At 55.2% G+C, this 14997-nt stretch overlaps 1 protein-coding gene across 5 annotated transcripts in view; it reads right to left on the minus strand.

Annotated features, from left to right (window-relative positions):
• Nucleotides 1-2966: 2966 nt before the first annotated feature.
• SORBS3 (sorbin and SH3 domain containing 3) overlaps nucleotides 2967-14997 on the minus strand; it is a 29369-nt gene continuing 17338 nt past the window's right edge. For 4 of the 5 annotated variants that reach the window (XM_075556538.1, XM_075556537.1, XM_075556535.1 and 1 more), the window contains exons 12-21: nucleotides 14677-14726; nucleotides 14083-14225; nucleotides 13761-13813; nucleotides 13609-13655; nucleotides 13309-13423; nucleotides 10155-10280; nucleotides 7770-8078; nucleotides 7012-7115; nucleotides 6458-6556; nucleotides 2967-3810 (exon numbers count right to left, since the gene is read on the minus strand). In XM_075556538.1, the coding sequence (XP_075412653.1) occupies nucleotides 3603-3810; nucleotides 6458-6556; nucleotides 7012-7115; nucleotides 7770-8078; nucleotides 10155-10280; nucleotides 13309-13423; nucleotides 13609-13655; nucleotides 13761-13813; nucleotides 14083-14225; nucleotides 14677-14726 (1254 nt within the window). In that variant the 3' untranslated portion in view covers nucleotides 2967-3602. Of the gene's footprint in view, nucleotides 3811-6449; nucleotides 6557-7011; nucleotides 7116-7769; nucleotides 8079-10154; nucleotides 10281-13308; nucleotides 13424-13608; nucleotides 13656-13760; nucleotides 13814-14082; nucleotides 14226-14676; nucleotides 14727-14997 lie in introns of all 5 variants that reach the window. The other variant, XM_075556536.1, reaches the window with a different exon arrangement.

A 14997-nucleotide genomic window follows, 5' to 3' on the forward strand; every position in this document is an offset into this window, starting at 1 on the left:
TGTTCAGGCCTCCAGGTCACACAGAGCTCACTGCAAAAGCAAGAGCAGACTCGCCTTCAGATTTCCTGGCTGTGCGATCTTGGGGGCAATTTCCTTAGCTCTTTTGGGGCTCCGTGTTGTGTCCCTTTGTGTGAAAAAGGATTTCCCTCCCATAAAGCTGCTGCCACCTGGAGATTTCCTCTGCAGGCAGGGATTTTGTTGGGCTCATGGCTCCATCCTTCGATCTTAGAACTGTGCAAGGCACACAGTAGGACTGCACTACATATTGTGGGATGCCTGTGATTTGAATAATGAAAATCACAGATTTCTCTGCCTTCTTCCCTCTCCTCTCCCTCAGACTCGGTTTTAGACTTTCTCTTCGATAGGCTCAGGGGACAGCAGGTCTGTCAGGTTTGCTGTTGGGCGGATGGTACGCTCCTGAAATCCACTCTGTTAGTCTGGGTCCTTTAGAGAAACAAATCCACAGAAACTCACGTATGAGAGAGAGTTTTATGTAAAGGTTAAGTGCACATCAAGAAAACATCCCAACCCAGTGCTACCCAAGCCCACAAGTCCAACATTAGCCCATATGTCCAACACCAATCCACAAAGTCCTCCTCCATCTCACAAAACACATACTATGATGCAGACTGCAGGAGGAAAGCCGAATCAGTGAATGTGTAAGCATCTCAGCACTGGCAAGGGTCTCCACAGGGCTGCTCCAGCACCCAGGGCTGCATCGGGGGAGGTCCATGCGGCTTCTCCTCAGGGATGTTTTGCAGGAAGTGAAGTTTGTCAGTTGAAGCATGGAACTGGTTAAGGCAGTTGCACCCTGGTCTGACCATCACAAAGCAAGAGACCGGAGAACTAGAAAGGCGAGGCTCACTGAGCCATTTATCCCTCCGCCCTTTAATTAACCCCACATGTGTTTATCAGCTAGGTTGGCACAATAAATTAACCAACTCACACTCCAAAGACAGAGCACCATCCTCGGCCTGCTCCAAGCAGTGCTGTGGGCCTGGGCTAGAAACGGACTGTGTCTTTGTAGAGGCTGGCTCAGCCATTTCCAGAGGCCAAAGAGCTCTTTGCCTTGCTGGTTCCTTGGGCAGAGGAGTCAGGAAGCCAGGTGCCCATGATTCCCTTCCATCTCTCAAGCCTCTGATCCTCCCGCCCCAAGCCCTCTTGCCAGGTCAAGTCACACACATGGTCATCTTAGAGGCAAGGCGTGGTGGCACTCCGCCAGAGGCGTAGGGTTTGTAGCAGTAGGGGTTGCAGGGCCCCATCAAAGAAAGGGTGTGCATTTGTTTTGATCCAGGAAAAGGGATTCTCAACCTTAGCTCATAGGCTTCCAAATTTATTTGTCATCCTGCCCCATTTTCAGAAGGAAAAAAAATTCCCAGCACCCCCGGTAATGAAAAACATTTGTCCTCTGGCCCATCATCCAGGATAAAGTGTAGGTATCTGCTTTTGCAGCCCCTTGGGAAAGTCCCAGCACTCCCTGAGGGGTGGTATGCCCACTTTGGGAAACACTGCCTTTTGTCTTTGAAGGGAGCTGACAGGGGATGGTAGCTGGCCCCTCAGGGTCCTGGGGCAGGGTTGGACCCGCTAAGGGAGAGCCAGCCTACACTGGGGCCTAGGGTGGGTAGACAGGAAGGAGGACAGCTCTGCACACAGGTCTTGCTCACCAAGCTATGGTGTAACCACTCCACAGGGCCCCTGGCCACACCCAGACTCAGGGGGCCTGCCAAGGCCAGGACACTGCCCTGTCTTTGCAGGCCCCACCTACCTGTACAGGGTGGACCTGGCTGGTGTGAACCCACCCCATACACCAACATTCTTTCCACTCACCTGGGGCGGGGGCACTTTCAGTGACAGGCAGCGAAGGCAAGGTTTTCAGGAAGAACTATAAGAGCCTCACCCTGAACTTGCCCAGCAAAATCCTTGACCTCAAACCCTTCCTTCTCCAGGGCCCTCCTCACAAGGATGGCAGAGACGCACGGTAGGTGTCAGATCCCGATTTCACCATTTAGTAAGTATGAGCTCCACACCTCCCAACCACTCAGAGAGCCCACTGGTAGGACAGAGCAGAACTTCCGTAGGGTATCGAAGGCTGGAAATCTTTAGGACCAGCCAGCCTCCTCATCCTCTCAAGAAGCAGCTGGTGGGTTTGAACTGCCAACCTTACAGTTAGCAGCCCAATGCTACTAAACCTATTGTACCAGTAGAGCTCCTTATGTATCAGACCTAGACAGCCTCATTTCTCAGTGCCTGGATTCCTCCTTCAGTAAAAAGTGATCAGAGAGCCTGCCCACCACGCTCGCACACTACTAGACAACACACAACCTTCCGCCAACTCGACTCACAGCAGCAGCAGCCAAGGAATGGCAGTGCAGCCAGGGCCTGATTGTGGCCACCCCCAGTCCTACCCGCCTCACAGGAACCACCAAGCCCAGGGAAATAGAAAACCCTGGGCAAGAAGAGTCGCCTTGGCTCGCCCTGACCTACCACTCCCAGCTTCCCACAATCGATTGCTCAAAAGCTCAAGCCCAAAGTAGAAACAAAACAAAACAAAAAATCCAACAGCCAGCACACAAGAGCGCTTCGGTGTGGAAATACAGCACACAGCAGGAAAACATTATAGCTCAACAGTTATAAACGTCATCTCAAGCCCTCAGCAGCTCCAGCTTCAAAACAGCCTGGAAACAAGGCCACATTCAGCTGTGGCTCTGGTTTCTCCCCAGTGGGGCCTGGCCTCGGTCCGGAGACGTGCTCACTCAGCGCAGCTTGTGGGCCTTGGGGCTGCCTGATCCTGCTGGGGCCTGAGTGGGGGAACCTTCACATGACAATGGTGCTTTTTCCCTCTCCTGGGTCCCCAGACCCCACACCTGTGCCCGGCTTGCCAGCGGTCCATTGCGAGAAGAATGCCCACAACCCCAGGCTGTGGGAGGCCTGTCCGGCTCCAAAGGAAAGGAAAGGACTCAGAGGCATGAACTTGGCCTCAGGTTTATTCATTTACAAGCTCCTGAGGGAGCTTGGGGCTGGGGCTGGGGCTGGTGAGTGGGGGGAAGAGGGTTGGGGGGTGGGAGGCAGGAGGGCAGCCAACACCAGCCTCCCCTGGAAGACAGTTGGGGGTTCACAGCACAGCAGGTTGGGATGCAGATGGCAGGCCAGAAAGAGGGCCCCTCAGGTAGGGCCTACAGGCCTGAAGGACTAAGGCGGGCGGTTGGTCAGTCTGTCTACCCCATGCCTCACCTGGTTCGCAGGAAGGAGGCAGGCAAAGGGGAAGCCAGCCCGGAACTGGAGTGAACCCCCCCCCCAAAGGAGGACTGGGGGGCGGACACGTTTGGTCTCTATTAGGTTAGGAAGCTGGTCCTGGTTAGAGGAACCCCATGGGGGTGAAGCTGGGAACCAGTCCCTGTCAGAGGAAACTCCATGGCAAGAGGGGGTTGGGGCAGGGGGCCTGGGAGAGGGGGGTCTGGTCTCAATAAGCCCTGGAAAAAGTCTCCACTTCAAAGCAGACCTCTGTATTTGGGGAGCTGGCAGGCAGGCGGGTGGGCAGGGGAGGAGATGAAAGGGCCTCCGAGGAATGCCTGTGAGCTGGGGTGGGGGCCAGTCCAGGAGGCTCAGAGTGGGCTCTGTGGGGAAAGCTTCTGGGGTTGTCTGCAGCTGCCCAGGGCGGGGAGGATGTAGGGGAGGTCCTCTCTCCCTCCCCTAAGTGCTACTGCTTCCAGGCCCAGCTTGCTGGGCCCCCAGTTGCCACGAAGCCCATTCACACGGGGGCTACATAATTTCCAGGGAATGTTCCAAATTTCTGGGTCCTCCGGGAGACACCTGAAACAGGAAAGACACAAAGGACATTTCTCCTCCTCTTAAAAAAAAAAAAAAAGGAATCCGAGGGTCAAGGTCCTGTGGTCCCCTGCCCACCTAGTGGGAAACTGCAGGTAGAAGGCCTTTCCCACAGAGGAGCAGCATGGGGGTGAGGTCCTCATTCCTGCCCTCTAGTGGCAGAAGCTAAGCTGGGCAGAGCTCCACTTCCTGAATTCAAAATTCCCTTTAATCAAAAAAACATCTCAGCAAGCAACAGATGAGCACAAGTTTGCACACAGTTCTGAATAAATCCATCCTTCCTCGGGAAGAAGCAGCGAGACAAGCTTTTAAATCTAGGTCTGACCAGGGCCCCGCTGGCCCCTCGCTGTCTGCTATAACATGCTCATCTTACAGATCCACCCTGTGAAGTCTCGGGGAGATGGCAGTGTCAGGATTAAAATCCAGGCCTCAACCTCCTGCTGGGTCCAGCCTCCAAAACCCCTGAGCACGGAATGGAAAGAGGACATGCTAGCGGGTCTTGACATTTGAAATGAACTAAAAGTCCTGACTGGGAGCCCTGGCGGTGTCGTGGTTTCAGGGTCAGCAGTTTGAAACCACCACCTGCTCCAAAGGGGAAAGACGGGGCTTTCAACTCCAGTAGAGAGTTACAGCCTTAAAAAAATTTTTTTTAAGGAGTTACAGCCTTGGCAACTCACAGGGGCAGTTCTGCCCTACCCTTGAGGGCGGCTCTGAGTTGCCATCCACTCGATGGCAGTGGGTTGGGTTTTTTGTTTGTTTGTGTGTGGGGTGTATATGGATGCTCCTTAGCTTTTCACATCAGGGCCCTGTAATGCAGTTATGCAAGAGGCTGCCAACTGCAAGGTCACTGGTTTGAAACTGCCATCGGCTCCAGGAGGAAGAGGAGGCTTATCGATAATCTCAGAAACCCACAGGGCAGTTGTGCGCTTTCCCATAGGGTCACTGTGAGTCATCCTTGACTCTGTGGCAATAAGCGAGAAGCTCTCACCTGTGGCAGGCTGGTGTGATGGTTTAACCTGAGCCCTACCCGACCCCCAACCCAGTGTCAATTGTAACTCCTAACCCCAAGGAGGCCGTGGAGGTTAGAATCCCTGGAGGGAATAGGGTTTTCTTTGTTAACAAGCACTTCCCCCACCCCCCTGCCAGTGTATCCTGGGGCTCAAACCAATGGCTTTGGAGATATAAAAGAGCAGGTTAGGACCAGAAGCGAGTAAGCCAGATGCCACCTGAGGGCCACCCAGGAACAGAGACCCCGAAGCTTGAAGCCGAAAAGAGCCACAACCTTTCCCCAGAGCCAGAGGAAGAAAACCTTCCCTGAATTCAGACTTCTGACCTCCTGCATTTTTAGAGGAAATGTGTTTTCCTTTCATGAATTCTCCATGTGTGGTACTTTTGTTCTCGCTGCTCTCACTGAGGAAGGCGGCTACTGTGTGACGTGGCTCTGAAAGACCATGTTCACTCCAGGCCTTGGGGATGTGGTGTCCCTCTTTCCCACCCTGCCTCTCCAGATATGCTCCTTGCCTCTGCAAGGCCCAGTTGCCCCACCTCTTCCAGGGAGCCCTCCCTGAGCCCTCCCTGATGTGATCCTGGACTGTCCAACATGACAGCCACCAGCCACAGGAGGCTACTGGGCACTTGAAATGTGCTAGTGAGGCCGAGAAACTGAACATGACATTTTCATTCACTTAAAAATGGGCAGCTGCACATCCCTACCATATTGGGTAACACAGGGTTAAGCGTTTTCTCTGAAAACACTTGTGGCTTAAACCACAAAGCGCTTGCTACTTGTGGAAAATGCAAAAGCTGAAGTATAGACAGAGCCATTGGAGTGCAGGCTAATCCCACTGCCACCCAGAGGTCGGGCTGTTAACAGGTCAGTGCTTAGGGGACCCCACCCAGCCTGCGTGTGGAAGCTGGGTCACAGGTGTGGTGGCTTGGGGATCTCTAGCAGGAAGGGTGATGGCTTAGTTGAGAGCCTGTACTGTGGCCACCCCGCCCAGGAGCTTTGGCTGCTCAGATCCTTGGAGTCCACTAAGGTCTAGCCAGGTAAGGGGATACGGAGCCTGTGAAACCCAGTGGGTAGGCCCCTTGCATTGGGCCAGAGCAACCTGAGACTTCTGTGCTAAAGTCCTTTGCTTGCGCTGCACCTGGGCCAACCCCTCTCCGAGGGCTGGAGAGGGGCGTGGGGAGGAAGGGGACGCATAGGTGCAGACCTAGGCCCATGCAGCAGGAGCTGAGTGTGTACAGCAGACAGGGCCCCTCCCTCCCCCACAGACTGCTCTGAGCAGGCAGAGGCTTGTGGTGAGCAGTGCAGGCTGGGGGTCAGAAATCCTGGTCCAAATTCCCAGTGACTGCAGCAGTAATGCTGAAGGATGCCTACCCCACCCAATCCCTGGCCCTCTTCAGGGCAGAGAGAGGCCAGTCCTCAGGGATGGCTTGGGGAAACCTTCAAGCCAGGCCTTTCCAGTAGCCAGGCCAGAAGCTGGGGGTGGGGGCTAGGCCATGAGTCTTTGTTGAATCACACAGGTGAGTGGTGGCAGCAGCCGCAGGAGGCCACCAAACTCCCCAGGGACCGTGAAGTCCGTCTCCCAGCCTGCTCCCGCCTCCGCCCCAGGCTTACACACCCACGAACCAGCCATCATCACACTGCTGCATGACGTCCACCCGGTCGCCCTTCTGCAGCTCCAGCTCGTCCTCATTCTGGGGCCGGTAGTAGTACATAGCCCGGTACCTGAGGGAGACATTGTCATGGCAACCTCCCCCAGACCAGGCCCAGAGACTCGCAACCCAAGTGCTGGTGCTCCCAGAGTTCCCTCTAAACCTTCAGGGCCCCTCTGTGTCCCGGAGAATGGCCACACTGCAGGCCCGCTCCCTGTCCCCCTCTGTGTCTGTTCCACTGATTCTCAGCCTTGGTCTACACAGGCGCTGATCTCAGGGCTGGGAGCCAGTGAAGAGGCCAACCAGTCCCGGCGGGGTGGAGGGCTGGAGTGAGGCTGGCAGGGCCAGGGCGGGCCAGAAACACCACAGGTCAGTACTTACCTGTCCCTAAATCATCTGTATACAGTTCAAGGACAAACTCTGTGTAGTAGGGGTTTACCTAGTATACTCGGGAGTGAGTGTTTGTGTGTGGAGAGGTGTGTTGCTTGCCAGGCACCCCCACCCCATGTGCCCTCAGATGATACTCACGGCGTCCAGTGTATCTGAGTGGCATTGAAGGGGATGTCCCCTAGGTCCAAAGGATGGCTGGCACTTTTCGGGTGGGACACAGCTGATGTGGGGGCGCTGAGACTCTGGGTTCACAGAAGGAGAGGCTTCAGAGGAGGAGGAGGGCAGAACTGTTCCCAGCTGCCCCGCAGGAAGCATTTCTTATATACAACCTTGTCTGATCTTTACAAACCCGGGGACAGGGAGGGCCAGGTTTGGCTAGTTCACACCACTGGGACGTCAAGGCACAGGCAGTTAGGTGACCGGCTTGCCAAAAGCCAGCCGGGCTGTCCCTGGTTTTGGGGACCGACACAGTGCCAGATCAGCCAGGCCCGATGGCCAGGGCGTGTGTGTCAGGTGTGTGTCAGAGGCCAGCTGAGGGAGTGACAGTGTGAGCAAGGGGGGGGGGCACTTCAGCTCTAATCCCCAGTCCATAGCGAAGACGCTGGGGGTCCCAGAACCCAGAGCAGCAGGTCCTGACTCCAGCAGTCCAAGCAGGACAGGGTGGTGCCTACAGGACCTCGTGGTCTGGGCTGGCCCCGGGGTTCCCACCTAGAGATGCATGGCTGCCCTGACCCTGACTGAGCTGGAGCTCATGGGCCAGAGCCAGAACCGGTGTCAAGTCCTCTTTAATCGCTCTACCCTGTGTCTCTGGGGTTGACTGGCCAGAGGGGGCCAGGAAGGGGGCTGGTTCATGAGAGGAGGGATTCAGAGCCCCACATGGAGGCAGACTACCTTACCTGGGCCTGAGATCTTGGCTCCTGGGTGAAAGAGAAGCCAGTGCCGTGAGGAGAGGCCAGGCCCCCCCAGTCGGAGGGATTGGCTGGTCTGCGTGGGGTGGAGGGGGAGCAGGGGTTCCTGGCCAGGCGGGCAGTGGTGGTCAGGCGGGGGGACGCAGGGAGCTGGGGGCTGTCATCAGAGATGCGGAGGCGGGGCTCTCGGGTCACATGGATATAGCTGGCAGGGAAGATGCCCTGGCGGCCTGTGCCCGAGATGCGTCCTTCGTACCAGTTCTCATTCACCTTGCGGATCAAGCAGATGCGCTCCCCCTGAGGGTGGTGGAGAGGAAGGAGTTACTACCAGCTGCAGAGCTTCCTGGTCATCAGGCGCCCTGAGGGTACCTGACCAGGCTGTCTCCTATAAGTCCAATACTTGCAGGGATAAGGGTGTCCATGGTCACAAGTTGAGGAAGTGAGGAAGTCAGGAGGCAAGCCCAGGCTTCCCTGGGCTCTTCCCATAGCACACTGGGTTTGGGCCAGGTCCTGCCTCTCCTGGGTAGCCACCTGCATGCACCCTCCTCCCCTGAGTCCTAGCACAGCAGTGCCTGCCTCTGAACAGCTCCAGTCTAGTCCCAGTTCCGCTGGGTGACCTTGGGCCAATTTCTTTACTTCTCTGCACCTCAATCCCTGCCCCCCTTGCTGTGGCACTATTGCTGGCTGCTCTGAAAGGGACCACCTGGATAAAGTGGAACAAAACTCAAAATCGGAAGAGACCGACTCACTGGTCTGATAGAGCCTGGGGGAGCCCCCGAGACAATGTCCCCTGGCTCAAGTTTCAGCCAATCAACGGACAGGTCCGTAGGGTGCAATGAAAACACTGGGGAGGCCCGGAGTCCTCAGAAACAGCACCCGTTGGAGATGACATATGCAGCATTTCCCAGGGACAAGGAGGACTAGATATAGGACCCCCAGGGAGGGGGTCGAGGGACGCTGCATTGTGGAGACTGTAACCAACGGCATGAAACTAGAGATGTGCAACTGTGGAATGACAGTGGATCCGCTCTCTAAACCTCCACCCAGCTCACAGTCCAACATTAAAACCAACCAACCAGCCCCCCGCCATTCAAGTGACTCTGGGTCCAGATAACAGTATGTGTTTCAGAGAACGGCTCTCCTTTGGGTTTTTGACATAGTGGGTAATACATTGGGCTCCTAATGCAAAGGTCAGCCGTTCAAAGCCACCAGCAACTCCGAGTGCAGGGAGAGATGGTGGCTTTCTACTCCTGTAACGAGTTACAGTCTCAGAGACCTACAGGGGCAATTCTCCCCTGACCTGTAAGGTTGTTGTGAATCGGCATCGACTCGATGGCAGGGAGCCTTTGCTTCTGTCTTTTAGAGAAGTCAGTTGCCAGACCTTTCTTCCACTGTGCCGCCGGATAGATTTGAGCCACCAACCACCGGGCACAAACCATTTGTGGCCCCAGGTGCCCCTTCCCATGTAAAGACGGTCTAACAATATTAGTGCTGCAAGGAGCAAACAGGATCACAAGTGGGCACATCAGAAGCACCGGGCAGGGGTCAGCCCCTGCTGCCCTAGCAGTGTCGTGCCCCTGCCTCACACGCAGGAGGGCCCTGCCACCGGCGATGGCACATCCTGGGTCTTTCAGCCTACACGCCACGTTAGTGGCAGAACCTCCACTACCTCAACTGGGCTATCCTGCCTCCACCAGTCACTGCCACCCCAACCCTCTCTCCCTGAGGTCGGCATGACGGCACTCCGGAGGGACAGTCAGGACCTCAGCCTGAAACAAAAGGAGACTGGCTGCCTGTTTTCTGAGACATTGTCCACATGTTTTTAAAGCACATTCTGTAACAACACACACACACACAGTTTAAAAGTAACCCTGTGCATATCTCTAAGGTGGCTTAGTGGGTTACATGTTGGGCTGCTACCACAAGGTTGGCAGTTTGCTCTGCGGGAGCAGCTGCTCTGCGGGAGAAAGATGCTCTTTTCTACTCCTGTAAAGACTAACAGACTCAGAAACCCTCCAGGGCTGTGCTGCTCCATCCTATAGGCTGCTACGAGTCAAGTCGGAATCAACGCGATGCTGTGAGTCTGACACCCTCAGGGTGCATACCGACTGGCAAGAGCAGCCCTCTAGCACACCTGGCCCATCCTTTCCTAGAACCTCACCACCTACTGACCCACAGCTGGAAAACACCCCTCCGCAGATCTCTGAAAACCTTTCCAAAGGAGCTAAGTGAAGGGAAAGCATTTGAAGAGATGGAGGAAAACATGAAAAACGACAGTACACCAGACTATTCCATAAAAGCCTTTAAGGCATACATTGCCCTGCGTCCTCCCTCCCCCGCCTGGTCCCACCACTTCCTCCTGGTGCGGCCCACCTTGCGGAAGGACAGCTCCACGTCCAGGTCCCCCTTGAAGTTGTACTGAGCCAAGGCTTCTCCATATTCCAGCACCTGAAAGGTTGGCTGCTTGATAGGCTTAGGGATCTCATCTGCGGGCAGCACCTGGAGGAAGAAAGGGCGGAAGTCACGTAGCCCCTCGGACCTAAGCATCAGCTAGGGGCAGGCCTGGGGGTCCTGGGAGGAGGGGGAGGAGGAGGTCACAAAAATGAAGAATCTGAGGAGAGGAGAGGAGGTGGCAGGTGCAAGAGCTGATGGGCACCGACACCAGACACACACAAGCCCCGGAGGTGGCCAGGGTGTGCACAGCTGAGGGGGGATGCCGGGAGGAAGAATTTCCAGCAGAAGCATGTGGGCAGGGAGGAGCTCTGGTGGCATGGTGGTTGTGCATTGGGCTGATAACCGCTAAGCCAGCAGTTCGAAACCACTATCAGCTCTGGGGGAAGACGATAAGGCTTTCAAATCCTGTAAATAGTTACAGTCTCAGGAACTCACGGGGCCGTATGCCCTGCCCTTTAGGGTCTCTAGGAGTTGGCATCCAACTTGATGGCAGTGAGGTTTGGGACAGGGCATCACTGGAGGGGGGAATGGCCAGGGCAGAGAGGAAGGTGGAACCAAGAGTCCAGCAAGAGAGTTGAAGTTGGTGCACAGCAGGAAATGAGGAGTTCCAAGTAGCAGTTAGCAACCTGTTCTAAAGCGAAGGAGTTAACATTTGATGGCTGCAGAAAACCAACCTTTCCCCCGCCCCTCTACTCCCCCCAGGTGCCCAGCACACGCATGAGTCCCCCACTCACCCACAAGAGTCAGGAGATACTGCATACTAAGATGTCGATAACTGGTACAGTAGAGTGCTATCTGTACCTTGTGGAATTTCAAGATCAGAGAGATGGTTCAGAGTTTCAGGGAGGCCTACCACGATTATCTTTCAAATCAGAAACCTGCAACTCAACCCACAGGCCTAAGAGGAAGTCACAAAAACTAGAGAACATCGTCACTGGACTGACAATGCAGTATATCAAAATTTGGGACACAGCTAAAAGCTGGACACAGAGGAAATCTTAGTTTATGAAATGCTTATGTAAAGACAAAAGTGAACATTTCAAATTAACAATCTAAAAACTTTAAGGGACTAGGATAAGAAAAGCCAATTAAGTCTAAAGCAAGCAGCTAGAAGAAAAGAACAAAGAACATAAATCAATGAAATTAAAAACAATAGCACATGGAAGAAGCACACCAGCCTGTGTGATCATGAGGTGCCGAAGGGATCAGTTATCAGGCATCAAAGAACAAAAAATCCTATCATTGTGTGCTCACTTCCCTGATACGATCGCTGATGACAAATGGGTGCATAAGCAAATGTGGCGAAGAAAGCTGATGGCGAAGAAAGCTCTACCAAAAGATATAGCGTCTGGGGTCTTAAAGGCTTGACGATAAACAAGCAGCCATCTAGCTCAGAAGCAACAACGCCCACATGGAAGAAGCACACCAGCCTGTGTGATCACGAGGTGTGGAAGGGATCAGGTATCAGGCATCATCAGAACAAAAAATCATATCATTATGAATGAGGGGGAGTACAGAGTGGAGACCCAAAGCCCATCAGTAGGCAACTGTACATCCTCTTATGGAAGGGTTGCAGTCAGGGTGTAGTGTAGCAATGATGAAACATACAACTTTCCTCTACTTCCTAAATGCTTCCTCCCCACCCCCTCACTATCATGATCCCAATTCTACCTTACAAATCTGGCTAGACCAGAGGATGTACACTGGTACAGATAGGAACTGGAAACACAGGTAATCCAGGACAGATGAACCCCTCAGGACCAGTGGTGACATTGGCAATACTGGGAGGGTGGAGGGAAAGTGGGGTAGAAAGGGGAACAGATTACAGGGATCTACAAATAACTTCCTCCCTGGGGGATGAACAACAGAAATGTGGGTGAAGGGAGACATTGGACAGTATAAGATATGACAAAATAATAATAATTTATAAATTATCAAGGGTTCATGAAGGAGAGGGGCGGGTAGGGAGGGGGAAGACAAGGAGCTGATGCCACGGGCTTAAGTGGAGAGCAAATGTTTTGAGAATGATGAGGGCAATGAATGTACAAATGTGCTTTACATAATTGATGTATGTATGGATTGTGCTAAGAATTGTATGAGCCTCTAATAAAATGATTAAAAAAAAGAAATTAAAAACAGGGAAAAGTCAATGAAATCAAAACCCGGTTCTTTGGGGACAGGGGGTACAAATAAAATCACTAAGTTATTGGTAAGTTATAACTTACCAATATTACAAATGAAAGTTAGGATCTCAGTATACTTTATCAACCTTTAAAAAAATACTGAAGGAATATTACTAAATAAATTTACACACTTGAAATTCCCTGAAAGACATGTATTGCCAAAGAAAGCTTAAACAGGCCCTCAGGCCTGGGACCCGGTTTGGGGAGGAGAATGACCTGAATTCAGATTTCCGGATGTCCTACTTTATAACTTGTCTCTGAACATTAGACCTCATGTGCAAAGTGGGAACGCTACCTAATCAATCCCCAGGTTAGTGGGAGGAATAAAGGAGGTGACCCCACATGTTGATGTAGGTGAATTGTCCCTGCCTGGTACAAACACCCAGTGGCACGTTGGAAGAAATGTCCTCGCAATCTACTTCTGAGAAATGAGCCCCAAGAACCTGCTGGAGTATCGTTGGATTTGGACGCACCTGGGGCTGACCCAAGTCTAGCTGAACCCATAGCAACTGGCTATGGGATTTGTGAAGTGTCCACTGCAATGACAATTATTCCAGGGGCAGCTCCTGGGAGATGGATCTGAGTGCTGGAAGTGGGGCCACTGACTGTGGGTCAGGTGGTCTGTGGTCCAAGGGCGGGGCGAAGGCCACCTTTACCCTTCCTCTCCCACATTCCCTGCAGGTAGAGCTCCAGGCCAGCGCTGCTGGAGTCAGGGGCATGAAGGAAATGTGGTGCCTGCTCCGTGAACACACAGTTCCACATCTCAGGACTTGGGGAGAAGTGCGGTGTGGGTCAACTCCAGCAAGGGACCCAGGATAAAGGGGTTTGTAGTACTCTAAGCCTCTTCTAAACCATTCACCCGTCCCCTCTGCCCCCCCAGCCCTGCTCACCTCCACGTAATTAGCGGGGAAAATGCCTACTCGGCCGTGGTGTTCCCCCTCCAGCCAGTTTTTGTCCACCTCCTTGTGGATATAGACAATGTCACCTTTCTGTAGCGTCAGCTCCCTGCAAACCAGAGCAAGACAGCAGGGTCAAGAGGTCTCCATATCCCCCTTCCCTTCAGACCCAGTCTGGGACACCCCCAGAGCCCCTCCACCGCCCTGAGGACTTTCACACAGCAGCCCTGGCCCCCACTGTGCAGGGCTCTGAGCTGCCTGGGTGGAAGAGGAAAGGTGAGAGGGGACACTTACTTGGGGGCCTGGGCCTGGAAGTCAAACTTGAGTCTGGCAGCTTTCATCTGGGCAGGGGGAGAGGATGGGATGGGGGGGGGCATTACCTCCTCAGACAGAGGGCAAGCCAGGAGCAGCAATAGCTGAGGGCCCTCCCCAAGCCCTTCCCTTACCTTCTTCTCCTCCTTCCTGACTGGGCTGCCTCCTGGCTCAGAGGCACTAGAGTCTGTGGGAAAGCAGGAACTCAGATGGGGAAAGCCACATCTGAGGGGAGTGGGGGAGACTGGGCTGGGATCTGCCCCCTACTCACTCACTCACTCACTCACTCACTCACTCACTCACTCACTCACTCACTCACTCACTCACTCACTCACTCATGACACCAGGAAAGGCAGGGGCTCTGTGACCCCACCTCCACCCCTGCCAGGAGGGTGGGGGGTCAGCAGATGAGACAGCAGGTGGGCATCTGAGTGAAACAGAGAAGGCTGTCCTTACCTCTAGTAGGAGATGGGTAGGCAAAGTCTCTCCGGCCAAGGAAAGGGCTCCCGCCATCCGCCATTCTGTGGGGGCTCAGGGATCGGGAGGGGCCCGGGTACAGTGCGTGCGGGGTGGAGCTGGAGCTCCAGGCGGAGGCCGGGCTGCGGGGAGGACAGGGCGGCCCAGTGAGAGAGCCAACTGTTGACAGCGCCTACTTGACGCCGCTCACCTCCAGATTTCCCTGCCTCCCTTTGGGTTCCCCGTCCCTGCTGCGGCCACCACCGCCTCCCCCAAACGGCGCCCAAGTCCTACTTCCCGAACCGCCCCGGCCAGGAAAGGGTGAGGCCACCGCGGGCAGGGAGCGGCCAGGGGGTCAAGCGGGTCAGGCAAGTGCCCCCCTGCGGATGGACAGAGGGGCGGGCGGGGGGGGGGCTGCAGAGCGCGGCTCGGCCCCTCCCTCGGCTGCGCTGCACCCCGGCAGCGGCCACTCGGGCTCGCGGGCCCCTCCGCCACCGGCGGCCCGCGCCCAGTCCCCGCGGGCAACTGGAGCAGGGCCTCGGGCCCGCCCTGCGCCACGTCCCGCCCCTCCTCCGCCGGACCCCTGCCACTCACCGCGCCGGCGGCCGCTGCTCCGGGAACCGTCTTCGGGGCGCCCGGGAGCTCTGCGTGGAGGGGCGGGGAGCGGGGAGGTGTGGCCGGTCAGTGTGGGGACTGGGACGCCGCGTCCCAGCGGGGCAGCCGCCGCCTCCTCCTCCGGAAAAGTTAGGAGGTGGGAGGGGAGCGGGGTGGGGAGGGAGGGAGGGAGGAGAGGGGCGGGAGAGGGAGGTGGGACGCGGGGTCCTAGAGACTCCCGCACACGGGACTGGGTGTGTGTGTGTGTGCGGGGGCGGGGGCAGTGGGCGAGAACCGTTTGGAAAAGGAGACTTGGGCCTT

This window comes from Tenrec ecaudatus, chromosome 8 (assembly GCF_050624435.1).
Source record: "Tenrec ecaudatus isolate mTenEca1 chromosome 8, mTenEca1.hap1, whole genome shotgun sequence".
Lineage (NCBI taxonomy): Eukaryota > Metazoa > Chordata > Mammalia > Afrosoricida > Tenrecidae > Tenrec > Tenrec ecaudatus.